Below are 18,459 nucleotides of genomic sequence, written 5' to 3' on the forward strand. Positions count from 1 at the left end.
CCGCCCGGGGGGCCGCCCCCCCCGCCCCCCCGCCGCTGCCGCCTCGTGCATGGCCGCAGCATGGCCACGCTGCTCTGCCGGGTGCAGTTCCTGGACGACACCGACCCCTTCACCAGCACCAGCTTCCCTGAGCCCACCCGCCCGCCGCTGTACGCCTTCCGCGAGGACCTGCCGCTCAGCACCCAGCTGCCAGCCGTGCACCGCCTGCTGCGAGCCCCGCACAAGGTGGGCTGCGGCCGGGGGGGGACCCTCTGCCGGGGATCCGGCGCTTCGGGGCCGGGGTGGCAGGGCTGGCCCGAGGGTTTTATGTTGTGTGGGAAGGGGCAGGCATGGGAATCCATCTCCCCCTGCCTTCTGGAGGAAGGCTGCTCTTAAAAGCTCAGCCGTGCTGTTTGAGGGTAGAAGCTCGGGAGGGGGGCTCCCCAGGAGAAGTGATGGCATGGCAGGGTTCAGGCCCCCGTCTTTATAGCCATTCCCCCCCAGTGATGCTGAACTCTAGCAAAGGGACAGCTCTGCTGCTGTTGCTGCTGCTTGGGAGGGAGGTATGTATGGGGTGCATCCGTGCCTCAGAGGGGCACAGACTGCCAGGGAGAGGGGTTGGCTGGGACCACGCAGGAAGAGCTTTGGGAATTGGAAACTTAGAAGATGTAGGAAGAGAAAAATACCAAGCATCTTTCTCTGTCTCTCTCCAGCGTATCCCTGATGTGCAGAGTAGGGCCACAAATTGGTAATCACATCTTGCAGCAGCTTTGCCTTGTGCTGGATTTAGAAAGCATTCCACTTGAGTAGGAGATAACCCAAACCAATGTGCCGCAGCTATCCCGGATGTCTAGGAAGGGCACTTGAGAGTAACCGTCCTAAACATTCCTTTGTGATTATAGAATTGTAGAAAATGAGGTTTGGAAGGGACCTCGGGAGGTCATCTAGTCCAACAGCCATCCTCAACTAGATCACCTCAGCCGAAGCTTTGTCTAGCCAGCTCTTAAAAATCTCCATCCTTGGAAGTTTATGCATTGAAATATGGACAGATTTTTTCTGGGGTGCATCTGGGATCTAGGAACCTGACCCCCATGGAAACTCAGTGGGGTTAGATGCCAACCTGCCCTTTGAAAATCCCTCCCGGAACATGAAAGGCCAAGTATGCCCAGCCTTTTTTCATTAGTTTTATTCTGCATGGTCTACATAAGGTCACCTCTAAACCTTTCTCAAGAATAGAAGATGTTTGAGAGCCTGTGGACTTTGATAGAAGCATTGTTCTCCCATGAGATTGTGTCAGAGTTTACTCTTAATAAGTAATCCCTTGAGAGAAATAAGAGGTTTGTGTAGATTATTGCAATTCAGTGTGGGTCTCTCCTGAATAGTGCACACTTGCGTCTCTGCAAGTCAGTGTGTCTATGAAAGTATGTTAGTGGCTTTGTGAATAATTGATTCATGTTACTTTACTCTCATATGTCAGTTTTACTTTCCAATAACACCCTTAAGGCACAGTCATGTTCGATGCATTTAGTTGTAACCATTGCATTTCTGAAGTATTTAAAGCAGGCTAGAAACTAATTTGACATGTTGCCCCCCCACCCCACCGTTTTCTGGCAACCTCTTCATAGTATCATGGTATATAGAAAAAGCATGTATTATTTAGGAAGGTTGGTTAAACTGGGAAGAGCATGTTCATGCAGAGCAGGGTTTAAGCTGTTACTGCTGGAAGGTTTTATGAGCTAAACACAGCAAGGGCTTTGGTAAAAATAGCAGTAAGTCTGCTGTCCTTGAAACAATTGACACTCATTATTCACCGTTGAGAAGAGCTAAGGTATGTTACCAACACAGACCTTTGTGAAACCTTGCATATTCTTTCACACTTATTTTAATGCATTTGCTGGTTAATGTAGCCCTCTGCACTTTACATGTGCACCCAGATATGGGTTTCCTTTTAATTGTAAGTTTTTCTTAACGATATCACTGTTTGGTATGAGAATAGTTCCCTTTATTCTTTATCGCCTTATTCTCCAACAATGCCTCTGGTTTGTGTATTAACTCAGCAAAGTGGATGGGGGGAGGTAAGAAAAACAATATAAATGTTTTTCTGAAGAAAACAAAGTAGGAAAAGACCATTTAAGCTACTCTGGCATTGTGTGGGAGGGGGGGTGTTCTCTTATCCTCATTTGTTTCCTAGCATGCACTCAGGAGGTTGTTGGATGATGGCAAAGGCTATGTGTGCTCTTAGCTTTAAGGGTGCCCGCAGATCAATACAACAACAAAAAAGGAATTCAAAGAGAATCCTTTCAGCACAAGTATTACATTTGCAGAACATTTTCTTATGTAACAGTTGTCAAGGTTACAGCAACTAGAGTTCTGCATAATGCAGAAAATCAAAGGGACTCGGTGTAGTGGTGTTCAAACTTCCTAAAGTCATGGAACCCTTTCATATCCCTTCTGTTGCAGAACATCTCTGCTTGGCTCTGTGGGCTGTGTGAACTGACATGGGCCAGGTGGCCCAGCCTAGCAGTAGCAGTGGGTTGCCTCTTGGTGTGCTCCACCATTACCGCCTGTCTCTGCAGAACACCTGATGACCTATTGTGGAACCCCAGGGTTCAACAGAACACAGTTTGAAAAGTTAGCATTGGATCATACTCTTTTTCACAGCATAGCAGGCAAATTCTGATACCTTACTCTTGTTGAATACTTTCTTATTCTTCAAGCAATCACATTGCTTTCTGTGGGGCTATTTGTAGAGTAAGGATCTACTCAATGGGAGTAAGATCAGAGCTAGGTCAGTAACATGGGGTGCCTGTACACATGCAGAAAAACCTGCTCTGATGCATTGTAATTACAGTGTGTTGGAGCAGACTCGATTTAAGCAAGTCTGCTGGTGCATGGTAATTACTATTCGCCAGCAGACTCCAGCGTCACATACATCAGCATCCCCGTGCTGATGACTGGTGGCTGGGGGGCTTTAAAGCTCGTTCGATGAGCTTTAGTTAAAACACCCCCACTGCCACATTTGAGCATGGGGATGCTGATACACGTGATGCTCTGGGCACTTTAATTAGGGCAGTTCTTGGAGCTGTTCTAATTGAAGTGTCATGGTTTCATAGTTGGTAGGGTCGAAAGGGACCTGAGCAGATCATCAAGTCCAACCCCCTGCCATGGGCAGGAAAGAATGCTGGGGTCAAACGACCCCGGCTAGGTGATTATCCAGCCTCCTTTTGAAGACCCCCAGTGTAGGAGCGAGCACCACTTCCCTTGGAAGTTGGTTCCAGATCCTAGCCTCCTTGACTGTGAAGTAGTGCCTTCTAACATCTAGACTGAATCTGCTGTCAGTCAACTTATGGCTATTATTTCTCGTTACTCCTGGTAGTGCTCGGGGTGACTTGACTGTGGGATTGCTTTATGACTTACACAAGATGGCCTAAGTTTCAGAAGTGACCAGTGACTTAGGGTGGCTTCATTTTTTGTTTCTTTCTTTGGGAAGCCAGACTTGGGATTCCTTGGATGTGATGCTAGATGTCTCCTGCTTCTCTAATGACCAGGGACTCCAGTCAGACATGTGCTTGCTCAGCACTTCTGAAAATCAGGCCCAGGGTGCCTCAGACCTGTTTTATATTTTGTAAGACCATTAAAATCAGTATCCACCTCTGAACATGTTTTACTTTCATCCTGTCTATTATTTTACCCCCTTTTTTCCCTAACATGTAAACTATCTCACTGAAGTTTCATAAGACTTTAGAAAAATTAGAAGTTAAGGAGAAAAGCAGTTTGAGAAGTTGAAAACAGAGGTTAAGTTTATCTCAAAGAAGTTTGTTAATGTTTGTAAAACAGATGTGGTGATTTTGGACACAAGATGTTATGAAAGTCCATGGGTGGTAAAGGAAAACACACATTGAAATTCAGCTCCTGTCCCAGAGATTTATAGTGTAAGGACTTTAGCCTGTGAACATTTATGCAGCTGCTATTTTAATTATGTGAGTAGGTCCCGTGGACTAAGCAAGGCTAATTACATGCACAGACATACTTGTGTCTTTCCAAAATTATCCGAAGAGTCAACAAGTCAGATTATTCTTGTAGTAAAGAGCTGAAAGAGTATTAGGAAATGTAACTGTAAAATATCAGGATCAGGTCGATCCTGCAATTTAGTTCTTTCTTCCAGCATGTTTACTACCTCTTCAATTTTGGTGTCAACAGCATTTAATCATGGTTCAGTGTATCTCTATATACATTTTAGAACCCTGGTGAGCAGTCCTCTCAAAGTTCATGAGCTCATTCTTGTTCACCAAGTAAATAATGTTGAAATATATCATTAAGCTTGCAGCAAAGGCTAAGCTTTAAAAAACGCACAAAATCATGCCATGGGACCAGCAAGAACTGAAACTTTTCAAAGGGCAGGTGCCACAAGGAGGGCACATGTGAGTAGGCCGTTACCTTTATAACTTGTTCTGTGCGTCTCTTAGCCCTCCTCTACACATTACATCTGTTGTGCAATTACCCGATTAATTGCACAATTAATTTGCACCTGTAGCAAGTATAAATTAATTATGGTGCCTTAAAGGGCCAACCAGCTATAAAGTTACTGCAGGAAAATGTGTAATAACTTTATAGATGGTTTCTATCCAACTAATTTGCATGTGTAGCCTGTCTCCTGGCTGGGAGACAGCTGCTACTGCGATCTTGCTTGCTATTTGCTACTGCAGGAGGAGCTTGGGATGGTGCATGGCATGGCAAGGAGGCCTGATTTGCCCAGTAGGGCAAATAATACTCTAGCATGCATCAACTGATGCATCTCCAGCAAAACCAAGGAGGTGATTCTTCCACTATACTCAGCACTGGTGAAACTACAGTTGGTGTACTGTGTCCAGTTGTGGGCACTACACTTTAACAAGGACATGGACAAGCTTGAGAGAGTCCAAAGACGAGCCACCCATATGATCAGAGTCTTACACGGCAAGCCATACAAGGAAAGGCTGAGGGATCTGGGACTCTTCAGTCTGAGGAAAAGAAGGCTGAGAGGGGACCTGGTAGCAGCTTACCCCTACACTAGCGGAGTATATCAAGAGCTCGGTGAACAACTGTTCACCAGGGCACCTGAGGGGAAAACCAGGAGTAATGGCCACAAACTCTTGGAAGACTGATTCAGGCTCAACATTAGGAAAAAAATCCTCACAGTCAGGATGTCCAGACTGTGGAATAAGCTCCCTCTAGAGGTGGTGCAATCACCTACCCTAGCGGAGACTAGACGGTCACCTTGCTGGAGTCACCTGACCCCCAGTTGTCTTTCCTACTTGGTGCAGGGGGCCGGACCTGATCTTCTGAGGTCCCTTCTGGCCTTACAATCCATGAATTGTATGGATCACACATTAGATCCCATTGCGTCTTTACCTGCACATGTAGAGGGGGGCTTATAACTTCATGAAACATTCTCAAATAGTCATTTACTGAATTGTATTACCAATGTTTCTATTTTGTAGTACTTATTTGAATTTAAAATGAATCCATTTGAAAACAAATATGAATTAAGTAGTTTCTGATTCTCTCCTATTTCCTAAATCTCCTTGCCAATGTTTGTGGTTTCAGAATTAAGAGTTATGAACTTCCTAATGAAAAGGTTTTTGCAATCTCTTCCATTTTACTGTAAGAGTTGCTCTATAACAGGCAGGTACTAGATATCTTGTCTGTTTAGCTGGTCGTTCTATTTCTGATTAATGGTTCCTGAAATGGAGACCTTTTTCTGTCTTCTTAAAGGGAATTGTTTTTAAAATATTTATAAAATGTTTATAAAAACCAAAATTCTGGACCTGGGTTCCACCCTTACATCTCGTAAGAGAAAAGCCATCCCCCTTACTGGAGAATTTTAGAAGGGCTCAACCAGAACAGGAAATGTGAATTTTAAAAGAAAATTGCATATTTATAAGTGAAATTAATATTCATGGTAGTGATTCAGGTGTAATTCAGAATATGTCCTCACCTTGATTGGCAACATTTATTTGCATGCTTATCACTTTGATTTGACCATTTTGGCACATTTATTTGTCTGCTTTTACATCTGCGTATCGAACCGGTATCTCAACACACTCCATGTAAATTGATAGCAGTAGTGATGTCATGTAGATTACATGGAGCCTCTACACTGCTCCAATTTTGGAGTCATAACTTTGCTTGGGGTAGGGTTGTTTGTGTGTTTTCAGTGGTATAGATTTTGGAAACTATTTGTTGTTTTTGTGGAAAGACTTTCTCAAACACGACTGGAATCACTTTAATCTCTACTTGAATGTTTCACTGCTAGATCTCTGACTGAAAGGCCTTGTTTTCAGTTCTCTCTCAATCTGTTTTGGGCTGTGTGATCTTTGTAGTCCCAGAGAAATGCAGCTGTCAGTGTGGTTCACAGTTTGAAATGTGGTCTTCATGTAGTAGGGGCTACTTCAAATTAATTAACAGCCAGTTAATTAATTTGAAAATTAATGTTCTACCTATTTCAGTATTCTAACAATGAAGGGACACAATACTTCATATGATACTTTTGAAGGATAAAGGTTTGTGGTCCAAGTAATTTTTTTTATTTAATCTGATTATAGCTGTGACTGCTATAATTGGTCATGTAAATGTCTAAGCCTTTTCTGAAACATTCTGAACTGTTGGCCCTGATACTTGTCAGTGAGTTGCACAGGCTAATTATGAGTAATAGTTTTGTTTCATCAGTTATCACTTTGTAATCTTTTAATTTGAATGGGTCCCCCCTTGTGCTCTAAAAGGACTGGAGTTCCTGATTGGCCTTCTTCATAAAATTTCTTATTTTATATACTTTTCTATAAATTGCACACTTCCTTATGCTTCTGAACCCAACACTTGCAGAGGAGTGGAAGGAATCTCATTGACTACAGGATGTTGAATTAACTGTTATCGAGCAGAAGCTTCCAGTAATAGTATTATGCAGTCGCATTATAATAGACGTTGGCAACAAAATTCTCTTAACTTTTAATCAAAAAGTAGTTTTTATTGACTTGTGATTCATTAGTGCAGGATTTGGTCTTAAATTGATGTTATTAAAATTATCTCTTTTTTTGAACCTACAGATGCTACAGTTTGACTCTAAACCTCAGTAACATTCTGGTTGATCTAAATCGTGGAAATAAAAACAGGAACTCGGAGCCAGATTCACAAAGGGACTTAGATGCCGAGTTTCTAAAGAAGGTGTCACAAACCTGAGTTGGGCAACTAAATTTCCTATAGAATGCATGGGGAGAATTAGGCAAACAGGCATGGAGTTCTCCCCATGCTCACTCAGGGGATGGTTAGGCCAGACAGTAGAAAATGCTGAAGGGAGGGGGCATGTCTGACACATTGTCTCTGAGACATCTAACTCCTTGTCTTGGTTAAGTGCCTGTATAAGACTGGGATTCACAGCCTCAACTCTCCTCTTGGACTTACACCCAAAAGGATTACTTAGGTGTGTGGATAACTCTTCCACTGTTCTAGGAAATGGCTGTTGTAGAGACGAGGTGATGGTGGTGGTGCTAGGGATTGATAAACTAGGTTTATGATTATGACACTCCCCAGGAAGTGGAAGACTTGTGTTCCAGGCCATTTTCATCTTAAAGATGTTTAAATCCCGTATCTCTTATCTCACGGAGGGTGCTCTAACTATCTGTCTTGAGGCACTCGGCACATAAGAGGCACTCTGCACCCCTTCTCTTGAAGGTATGCCCCTGCATAGAAAAGAACACAAGATTTTTAGGCACAGAGAGAGAGAAAGATAAGACAAGGAAGAGAAACACCTCAGTTTTGGTCTCTTTAGTGACCAATATTTAGAGGCCCAGGGACTCCTAAGGCACGTCTACACATTGCCCTACGGCATCGTAGTGATGCACTACGTTGCTGTATGGCGTGCTGCGTGTCTACTTGTGATCGCCAGCTGTGTTGTCATAGTGGTGTGCTCCCCAGATATAGCATGCCAATATGGTGACGTAGTAACTAAATTTAACTGTGCGCTGCACACATGGCACAGTAACCACCTGTACTGAACCATGCTTTAGTACTTCCAAAATGGCAACATGCAGATGCACCCCTGGGTTCCTAAGGATTAGGTAGAAGTTTTGTGGATTGATCAGTTGGGATGCCTAAACTTTGCTTAAGACTCCTAGGTGGTGATGGTGGTTGTTTTTGTTTTGAGGGTTTATTTCTTTTTGATCTAGCCTTTAGTGTTTTTGCTCTAAATATCTCCGTATGTAACCTTAATGGATTTTTACATTGCTTTCCATCTCTGATCTGTTAAAAGAAGATGGATTCACTTCACAGCCCTCTTCCATATTCCCTTGACCCTTGGGAATATTTGTATTTGGATCTAAATTTTGAGTCAGGCTCAGCATTAATAGTGTTCCTTGAATCTAACTTGGTACTGTGGAGTGGTTGGTTTTGAATTGCTTTAAGTCACTGGATACTCTAACTTGCTGACCTCAAGTCATTCAGGAGGGTGGATATATATATACACAGCCAGTGTCGGATGGCATACTTTTTTTAGTGATCTCCTTTACTTATGTGATTACAACATACCGCGTTTTACCTTATTCTTTGTGTTTATGATTTATTTTATGTTTCTACAACTTTTTTGATTGCATTATTATACAGTATGTACGAAGTTACAGCTTTCTCTTTCAATCAATTGTTGTCCCTAAATTAAAAATATGATAGTGATTTGTTTTCTAATAAGGAAAACCCCAGGTGGAGGGGAGGGGGAGCAGGAGGGACTCAAAGATAAGCTCACTCTCTTTCTTGAGTCAATGTTCAAATCTGTTCCAGAACCTTTATCAGTAAAGGCAGCAACAGTGTCATTCAAAGAAACTGCTAATTAGAGGACAAGGACATAAATCAGGTGCTAAGCAAAGGATCTACTACATCAGAAAGTACACTCCAACTACTGTACAAATATAAGTACCGCCTCCTCTTTTGGCACAGGTAAATACCTCTTTCTCTTTGGGCAGTGACTGATTCTTGAGCGGTGTGGTGTAGATTTGTAGTGGCTGTACAGGCAGGCTACTTACTCGGCCTTTACCCTAGCACTGAGTTCATACTGTAAGCCATTTGTGTCCCTAGTGCAGCAGCAGCAGTAGCACGCTCTGTCTTCTGTAGATACAAATCCATTCTATAACATGGAGCAACCCTGGTAGTAGGGCTAGCCAGTTGCAACATGACAGTAGGCCTGGATTTTGCAGCATGATCTTGCAGTATGGGAAAAGAGAAGGGCCACCTTGCAGTATATTGAAGATGGATGCAAAACAAAGGCATATGCACACTGGAAAAAACAATATATACTGCAACCCATGGGATAAAGAAAACTATAATGGGTGCAAGTAGCTATTGTAGTACTAAACTAACAGCAATAAAACTCTGTGCCACTAAAATCTGAGCTGGGCAGATCTGTTCTCCTGGTTGGTTTTTTTTGTTTTTGTTTTTTAATCCACTAAAGAGAGAGAGAGCAGAGCTCAGACCTTTTGATGAAGTAACAGGTAACAACTTCCAAACTGATAGGAGCTTCTACTTACAGTGTTGCCACTGCACTGCTCACTCTTTCAGGGAAGAGAAGATTCTGGTCTCTTTTCCAGTAGCTCCATCCTTCTGGGATGTCTTAAGAAGTGGAAGAGAAGACATAATCCCTGTTGGTAAAGAGGTTGATCCTGAAGCCAGGGAGAAGAGAGTAAACGTGTTGGCAGAACAAACCCATGTCTTAAACTGACTTTCATTAAGCATCCTCTGTATAGGAAGCTTACCTACGTTTATGTCTCCTTTGTCCTCTACTGAATAAACTCTTCCCTCCCCATTCTTCTGGGACAGCAAGTAGGCTTGCTGCACTACTGGAGCAGCTTGGTACACTGACCTTGTGGGACTCTGCTCTGCACAGGCTAGGCTAGAGTCTGCACAGAATTTTCCCTCAGCCCACATACAATATGAAAGCTCTGCTGAAACTATCTATGTATTGGGACTGGAAAGAGTTTTGATCCTGCTACTTCTGGATGAGGAGCAAGCAGGACATGGAATCTTAAAGGTACAAGTTTTGGTTTGGTCATTGGGACTCTGTAATAGTCTCCCAAAAAGGAAAGTGAGGTACGGACTAGCCTATCAAATGCAGAAAATGATTTAAAAGGGAAGGTGGTTACTCTCTTCAGAACCATCCTTGATATAAGGGTAGGGGCAGGGCCTACTGAGGGATATGCATCTGGTTTGTGGCTAATGAGGTACTGGAATCTATACTATATGCAAGAAACTTTCTCCTCCTAAGAGCTTTGGGCTGGGAAGGTAACTGGGCAGAGGTTTTCAAGGTGTTTTGGGTTTCACAAAGTAATTCCAGAGGCTAACGGCCTCCAAACTCCAAGAAGTTCACCCATCCCTTACTACAAATAACATGATATTTTTATTACCTTTGGCAGTGGCCCTGTTTGTTTTGATTTTGAAGAAAAGCTATTTATATTAGCTTTTATATTAGAAGACAGGCGGGTGATCCAGGCTGACATGGACAGGCTCAGCAAGTGGGCGGACGTGAATCTGATGGTGTTCAACGCCGATAAATGCAAGGTTCTCCACCTTGGGAAGAAAAACCCGCAGCATCCTTATAGGCTCGGCAGTGCTATGTTGGCCAACACTATGCAAGAAAGAGACTTGGGGGTCATCATTGACCACAAGATGAACATGAGCCTGCAGTGCGATGCTGCGGCTAGTAAAGTGACCAAAACGCTGGCTTGCATCCATAGATGCTTCTCAAGCAAATCCCGGGACGTCATTCTCCCCTTGTACTCGGCCTTAGTGAGGCCGCAGCTGGAGTACTGCGTCCGGTTTTGGGCTCCACAATTCAAAAAGGATGTGGAGAAGCTTGAGAGAGTCCAGAGAAGAGCCACGCGCATGATCAGAGGTCAGGGAATCAGACCCTACGATGACAGGCTGAGAGCCCTGGGGCTCTTTAGCCTGGAAAAGCGCAGGCTCAGGGGTGATCTGATGGCCACCTATAAGTTTATCAGGGGTGACCACCAGTATCTGGGGGAATGTTTGTTCACCAGAGCGCCCCAAGGGATGACGACTAGGTCGAACGGTCATAAACTACTATAAGACTGTTTCAGGCTGGACATAAGGAAGAATTTCTTTACTGTCCGAGCCCCCAAGGTCTGGAACAGCCTGCCACCGGAGGTGGTTCAAACGCCCACATTGAACACCTTCAAGAGCAAACTGGATGCTCATCTTGCTGGGATCCTATGAACCCGGCTGACTTCCTGCCCTTTGGGCAGGGGGCTGGACTTGATGATCTTCCGAGGTCCCTTCCAGCCCTAATGTCTATGAAATCTATATTAAATTGAAGAGAGATATTGTGATTTATCAGTTGTCTGTCTTTGTGCCATGACCTTTTTTACATATTTAGTAGCTGTGCACACTAAGCTGAAAATGGAAATGCTGTCAGTGGAGTTAGTTGGTCTGGGCTTACCTTAGCACAGAAGAGAGCAGAACCTGGCCCTAGATCCAGATTAAAAAATGAGTCACAGCAAGGATCAGCATGAAATGTGCTTTCCAGAAAGTAAATGAAGAGGTCATAAGAGGGACAACTGTCTAAGGGTATTAATTTTAAGGCAGCTGATTAGCTCTTGCAGTACAAGAGTGTGGCCTTCTAGGTCCCAGCAAGATGGATAAGAAATGGGGAGTGAATTCTGGGACTTCAATGCAAATAAGCATGACCTTTGAGCTGCTCAGAAGCAGTGACCCTCTGTTACAGAAATTTTGCTTGTCTCTCATGACCTAAAAATACAAATAATTCCTCTTCAAGAGCTGATGTAGCAGACCTACACTTGGAAAGTCTCTAAACACATAGGTACGGAAAACAGTTAGTATATTCATTGTTTCTATCTTGGCATACCACGTGTTTTAAAGGCTCCCTCAATTGGGAAAGTTGACATCTAAAGTCTGACTCTTCTTGTGCTTTCCTGCCTTATCCCAGCAGATTACATTTCACACATCTGCCTAACGGATATGTAGGCTATTAATAGGCCTTCTGGCCTTATTTATTCATTTTATTTTTATTTTATTCAATTTATATGCCACCCTTCCCAACAAAGGCTCAGAGCAACTTATTTTTATAAGAAGACAATAATTTATAAAACAGGAGATGGAACAAGAGAACAAAACACCTTAACAGGGGAAGAAGGAGCATCAACACGAAGCAGAAACTCCCTGTCACAGGGTACTAAGATGTGCCTGCTCCTTTAAGGGCAGAAACTGCCTAGAGAGAGGGCCCTAGGAGCCGGGCAGAACCCCGCATGTGCATGTTGATGTGGCAGCAGGCTAATGAGGGAATTAGCCTGCCTGTACCTGGTCAGGTGACTAGAAGGATGCAGGGCCCTGGGCACATATAAGCCCCAGGGCTGAGGCCAGCAGGAGTTAGTTCTCTGGCAGCTGCCAGGGGAAGGATCTCCTGCAGAGAAGAACTGACCAGAGATGCTTTGGCTGTCTGATATGCTGCTTACAGGACTAATAGGGCTCTAGGAGCTCCTCAGATACCCTGGTCTGGAAGACACTTAATGCTTGGGGAGAAGTTTGCCTCTTTTAAAGAGACAGAGTGCACCCTGCAATGTTTGTATTACATTATAGCCCAGGGGCTCATATTTTGGTGGTTGTTATTGGTTTGGTTGGTTGTACTCCAGTGGACCCCGGCCTGAGGCATTGCAGCACACTACCGTGTAGAGCCCCAGTACCTGAGCAGCTACAAGGGCCCAGGGCCTAGTGACAACAGGAGGCCAGGCTAGATGGAGGCCTCATAAAAAGGGACAATGTTTAATTACCACCTATGGGGCATGGTAAAGGGGAGGTTTTGGAGCCACGTATCTAGCTCATAAGGCTTGGAGTGTCCCATGAGTCACCTACCAAGAGCAGGGCCCATCAAGGGGTCCAATAACTTGCAGGGTTTAGGGACAGTCCGTCAGGACCATGATGGAGCTGTAACTTGAGGGCAGCCTCCCTATTTATTACTTTTACCAGCAAGACATGGCAAATGAGATTAGAAGGAGCCTGTGGGGTAGAACCAGCACAGTCACGGAGCCCTAGGGACATCATGGCCGTCCCTGGGGACCCCGTATCGTGGCACTCCCTAACCAGTATCCCAGCCTAGTGTTATTTTTTAAATACTTGCCCAAATAGGAAGTCTTATTGAGCTTCTGTAAGATGTTTGGGCTTGGACTCTGGACTTCAGGGCAGTTCCAGAGCTATGGAGTGGCAACTGAGAATGACCTCCCACATGCGCAGGAGCAACCAGCATGGGTTCATTAGGGGCTCAGAAACCTATTGGGAGCCAGTGCAGACTCTGGAGTGCTTGGTTATGTGCTCTTTGTGATCCATCCCAGTCAGAAGGTGAGTTGCCGTGTTCTGCATAAGCTGCAGTTTCCAGACAGTCTTCAAGGGCAGCTCTGCATAGAGTGCATTGCATCAGCTTAGCCCTGAGGTGAGAAAGGCATACATGATGGTGGTCAGACCTAAATCTGAAAGAAAGGGTTGCAGCCTTATCACCAGAGGGAGCTGGTGAAAAGGCACTCTTAGCCACTGCTGCCACTGAAGATCCAGATGCAGCAAAGGATCTAGGAGCACCTTAATGCTGTGAACCTAGTAGCAAGGAAAGTCAAAAACCCCATCAATAATGGGTGTTGACCAAGGCCATGAGTGTAATCTCTGTGTTGTTTCCAGGATTAAAACCAGACTGACAAGAGCCTAGGAATCTGATGGCATCCAGATGGCTTGGAGCTGATGGGTGACCACTTATTCAATGATTTTCCCTAGAAAGGGGAGGTTGAAGACAGGCAAATCGTGCTGGGGAATAAGCATCAAGTGATAGTTTCTTGCACAGGGGCTGGACTGTTGTGGAATTAGGGACATCTGGCACCATGCTGTCCTGAAGGGAGGCATTGACAACCCCTGCCAACAGTGGCCCCAGTCTCTTTCATCTGGTTTTACAAGTCGGGATGGGCATGAATCCACTTTACAGCTGGTCACCCTCATTTTTCCGCACACCTTCTGCACCAGTGGGTGACAGAAATTTAAAACTTTTCAATATATGTGAGGCAAGACCAAACTTCCTCAACTCCTAACTCTTGACTGCAGCAAAAGTGGTGGTCCCCAAGCCACAATTTCTATTTTTTTCTGAACTCGTCCATTTTAGTTTCTTAAAATCTGTAGTTTCTCTGATGCAGGAAGTTTGATTATCCCTCTCTGTTTCCATCTTGGTATATAAGCTTGAGTAAATTATCAGGAATAAATTTTCAGTAATTTCCCTTAATATGCAATTTTGTTTTGTCATCTTCTTAGTTTGGCCATTACTTTAACCCTTAATAAATCTTTAGAGTCCTTGAAAAACCTGGCTTTAAGAAGAATGAAAAAGATATATATTTAAATAACAGTAAATATTCAAATAGTAGGTACCATGCGTACCACGTGGATGTGGCCCTTCAGCTCCTATTGCTATAAATAAGCAGCAGTATGAAACTAAGGTGGTTATAAAGAAAAAGAATCTGATCCTTGAAGTTATAATTCCTCTCATATGTATCTTTTTTCATCCAGACTCCTCTAAAAGTACTTTCTGAATATTATTGAGGGCTCAACTGTAATGTTACAGTCTGCCTTTAGTAACAGATTTTCTCCAGGAACAAACCAGAGAATCAACTGGGAATCAGAGCATTACACTTAGGCCTCCTGTATATGTGCAGGAAAAGGCATGATGGGATCTAATGTGTGATCCACACAGTTGTGCCTCCTGCCATGCCACCCGCGATCCCATTGTGCCTTGTTGCTGGCACATGGGGAGCCCAACCGTCAGTTCCTCCTGCATTGGCAAGAAGCAGATTCCCGTGACTGGGAGCCCCGCCTCTGCTGATGGGGCTCTCGGCTGCGGGGACCACATGCAGCTGGAGCTGAAAGTCCTGCACCTGACGGGACTCTTGTTATCAGGCGTAGGACTCTGGGCCCTGTGGTGCATGTGGTGCAGCCAGGACCAAGAGTCCTGTTAGCTGCAGGACTGAGCCCCAGCAATCTTCTAGCCCTGAGGGTGTGTGGGGTGCCTCACAACTTGGAGGTCACAGCAGCTGCCATCTCCCAATCATAGGGGTGTGTGGAGGTACCCTGTGACAAGGAGATCACAATAGCTGGGAAATCACAGCAGCTGCAGACTGCCTACAATACAAATTAAGCCTGGATAGAAACCAGCTATAAAGTTATTACACAGGTTTGAGCAATAACTTTATAGCTGGTTTGACCTTCTTAAGGACCGGTAGTTAACTTGCACGTGTAGCCAGTCTAAATTTATTGTGCAATTAACAAGGTAATGGCATAATAGATACAATGTGTAGAGGGGGCCTTAATATGTCTGCTTTCCCTTTGATCTGGAGAGGGGTATGTTTCCTCAAGCATTTTACTGAAGCAGCTTTTTCCAGCTCTGTGCCTAGCTAATGAATAGGGATGCATTTGAATTGTAACTTGTTTTCTTTTCCATCCCATCCTATCCCAGAACAAGTTGATAAGAGCTAGCCAGCACAGATGCATCAATAGTAGGTTATACTTAAGCAACACAGTGTCCTTCTATGACAAGGTGATGGCCTTTGTGAATGACTAGGGTATGGATGTGATGCACCTGCACTTTGGTAGAGCTTGTGATACCATCTCATTCTGATATTTTCATACGTAAGATTAGGAAATCTAGGTTAGATGAAGTTATATGAGGTAATCATTTATTTTGTTGTATTATTGTAGATAAGAGTAGTTGTCAATGACTGTCATTTTTCTGTAATTCCATGATCCTCTCCCACTTGTTTGCAAGGAGGAACCTCAGGAGAACAGGTTCTTCCTTCTACTTTATCACCAGTCACAATCTGTCCAGGGTTGATCAAGAGAACTCTGGATGCCTTACTCCTGGCAAACTCCTTCACAGCCAAAAGACTGATTTCATTGTGCAGTAGAATGGCAAACAGCCGTGTTACATGGGGCTGACTGCTGTCCAGTTATGAACATGTGTACTTGATTGGTAACTCTGGGGTGTAATTGTTGCAGGCACATGGTCTGTAGTGATGCAGGGGTAGCAAAGCCCTTCCAGCTTTAATCCTGACTGCTCTGAGTGATATTTAGCACATTTTTATCACTCAAGAGCAACTGATGTGCACTCCTGATTGGTAGCTCTCTTTCCCCTTTATGAAGCAGTTAAAATTACCACTGTCCCTATCCAGTAATTGTATTTTAAAGTACTTTGTTGACATCTAAGGACATTTAGGGAGGTTTTTTTTTTCCAGGCTGTTGCAAATAGATACATTTCTTCATCAAAAAAGGAGAAAGCATTCTTTACATAGCTTTGACAGAGTGAAAGAAACTCTAGTGAAGAAGTAACATGTCATTGATTGGAGTGCAGTTGTTTGTTTTATGCACCCCTCTACGCACCAGTGATCTGGTTGAACCTCTGTGCAGCATTTGTGCAAAAGTCCAGACAAACAATAAATAGCCTCTTATGATGCATTTGAAACTACATGGAGAAACTCTGGTCAGCAGCCTGTAATTACACGTGCTGGAAGATAGCAATGTCAGCCTGTCTTGGCCACGCCTTTAAAATGTACCATGAGATTTTTAGTGACCACTTATTTGAAAAAACAGCACCACAGTAGCTCCTAATGCTGCCCCAAGATATTAGTTTATTACCTACTGGGTTGAAATAGTGCCACCTACTGAATCACCCTCATATCCTGTCACACCTGGATTGTATTATACTGACATTAACCTTGTTCTTTGTTACAGTTTATTAATAACATGGCTAGGAATGCTGTTGAATATGCTTAGTGGAAGAATAGGTTTGGACAAAAGTAGCAGTAAGTTCTTTAATGGGTCCTCAGCTACTCAAAAACATCTGCAAATATCTGGCTTGAGATATTATTAAAGTGAGGATGAATGAGACTTAAAGTTCAACTTTGTACATGTCATCACCATAACATGTTTTATAGTCTCAAAAATACATTTTAGTTTCCAGTTGTAGCTATTAAAAACGATAGAATTAAAAAATGCTTTTAGAACTGCTTTTGTCTATATCCTCAACTTACGTGACTGTTGTACCAGCCACTGACCCTCAGACTCTGCTTAGTGGGGTATTTATTTCAATTATAAAGTCTTGAGCAACAGCTGATTTTGATCCTCAGTGTCTGGTTGTCATTGCTAAACTGGGGCAATGTCATAATATTAAAGTAAATCACTTGGTCACATCAGTCACCATCATGTCACATATGACAGTGAGATTGGCAAAGAGTGGATGACTGAACAAATAATTTAATCTGTTCATGGTCAGTCTTTTTGAAGTATTTTCAGTACTATCTTAAGGTTGAGCAACTGAATGTTATTTGTTTTGCAGGAGGTTGCAATTGAGTTTTTTGCCTCTCAAAGGAAAAGACACACATGCACACACACGCACTTCCAAAAATAAATGGGATACACATCTGATACTCAATAGGGAGATAGGCTGGGCTTTAATAAAGAGGTCCAAGGACAAAAAGTACAGATTATGTACTGCCTTATAGATAGCATGATCTACATATAACAGTTGTATTGTTTTTACTGCCTTTTGTGTACAACTGTACCATCTCTTGAATGCACATGATTAGTGTCTGTATAGAATGTGCTTATAGTTATGTTACATATTTTTGCATGAGAAAAGGGAAGAAATTAAACTTGCATAGCTGCTGCTACTTTAGAGTTGTTTCAGTATAACTACATTGGTTTAAAAAAACCCAAACCAAGAAAAAAAAATCACATCCTTAACTGACATACTTATACCTGTATGTAGACCAGGCCTTAAAATCTGAGATCCCCTCCTCAAGGGTGTGAAGCCATTAGCTACAGCTTGTTGTCACAGGTTGATTGCCGGAGACTGAGGTTTTAAAATGCAGTCCTAGGAATGGCATTAGGAAGAAAATTGGAGCTCAACTGTAAGTCAGTTTTTAAACTGATGACTAGCCCCATTGCTTTGCGGGGGGCAGGGTTGAGACTCCAGCTTGTTTTGGGAGTTGCACTGCTGTGAGCCAGGTGAGCACTGACCAATGACTCTCCCTTCCCTGATGCATCTACCTGCTCAGCAGTTCCCTTGTGGGGAAAGAAGGATCAGTTTCTCTGGTTGCTTTTCAGGGGAGGAAAGAAGGATCAATGTCTCTGGTTGGGGAAGGATCTAAGAGAATGTGGATTTTTCTTCCTACACAGGCACCCAGGGGATGGAAAGAAGAAGCTGAGAATTATCAGCCAGTTCCAGCCTCTGAATCCCTGTTTTATCCTGGTGCAGCTAACAGTAGCTTGAGTTCCTAGCTAACTGGCAGCAACTGGCATAGGTCATCCAAGGAATATATGCCAGCTGAGGATACCTGGAACAGCAGTGCATTCCCCTCCCGGGATGCTTTTCTGCATTAGTCATTGTGGGAAGCGACATAGGAGCTGACT

General features: G+C 43.6%; 1 protein-coding gene across 15 annotated transcripts in view; it reads left to right on the plus strand.

Annotated features, from left to right (window-relative positions):
* Positions 1 to 8: 8 nt before the first annotated feature.
* FHOD3 (formin homology 2 domain containing 3) overlaps positions 9 to 18,459 on the plus strand; it is a 681,582-nt gene continuing 663,131 nt past the window's right edge. For 11 of the 15 annotated variants that reach the window (XM_025210988.1, XM_025210991.1, XM_025210999.1 and 8 more), the window contains exon 1: positions 9 to 225. In XM_025210988.1, the coding sequence (XP_025066773.1) occupies positions 61 to 225 (165 nt within the window). In that variant the 5' untranslated portion in view covers positions 9 to 60. Of the gene's footprint in view, positions 226 to 881; positions 1,139 to 18,459 lie in introns of those variants that run through there. The other 4 variants (XM_025210996.1, XM_025210998.1, XM_025210995.1 and 1 more) reach the window with 4 other exon arrangements.

The sequence above is a fragment of the Alligator sinensis genome, unplaced genomic scaffold, assembly GCF_000455745.1.
Source record: "Alligator sinensis unplaced genomic scaffold, ASM45574v1 scaffold285_2, whole genome shotgun sequence".
NCBI classification, from domain to species: Eukaryota; Metazoa; Chordata; order Crocodylia; family Alligatoridae; genus Alligator; species Alligator sinensis.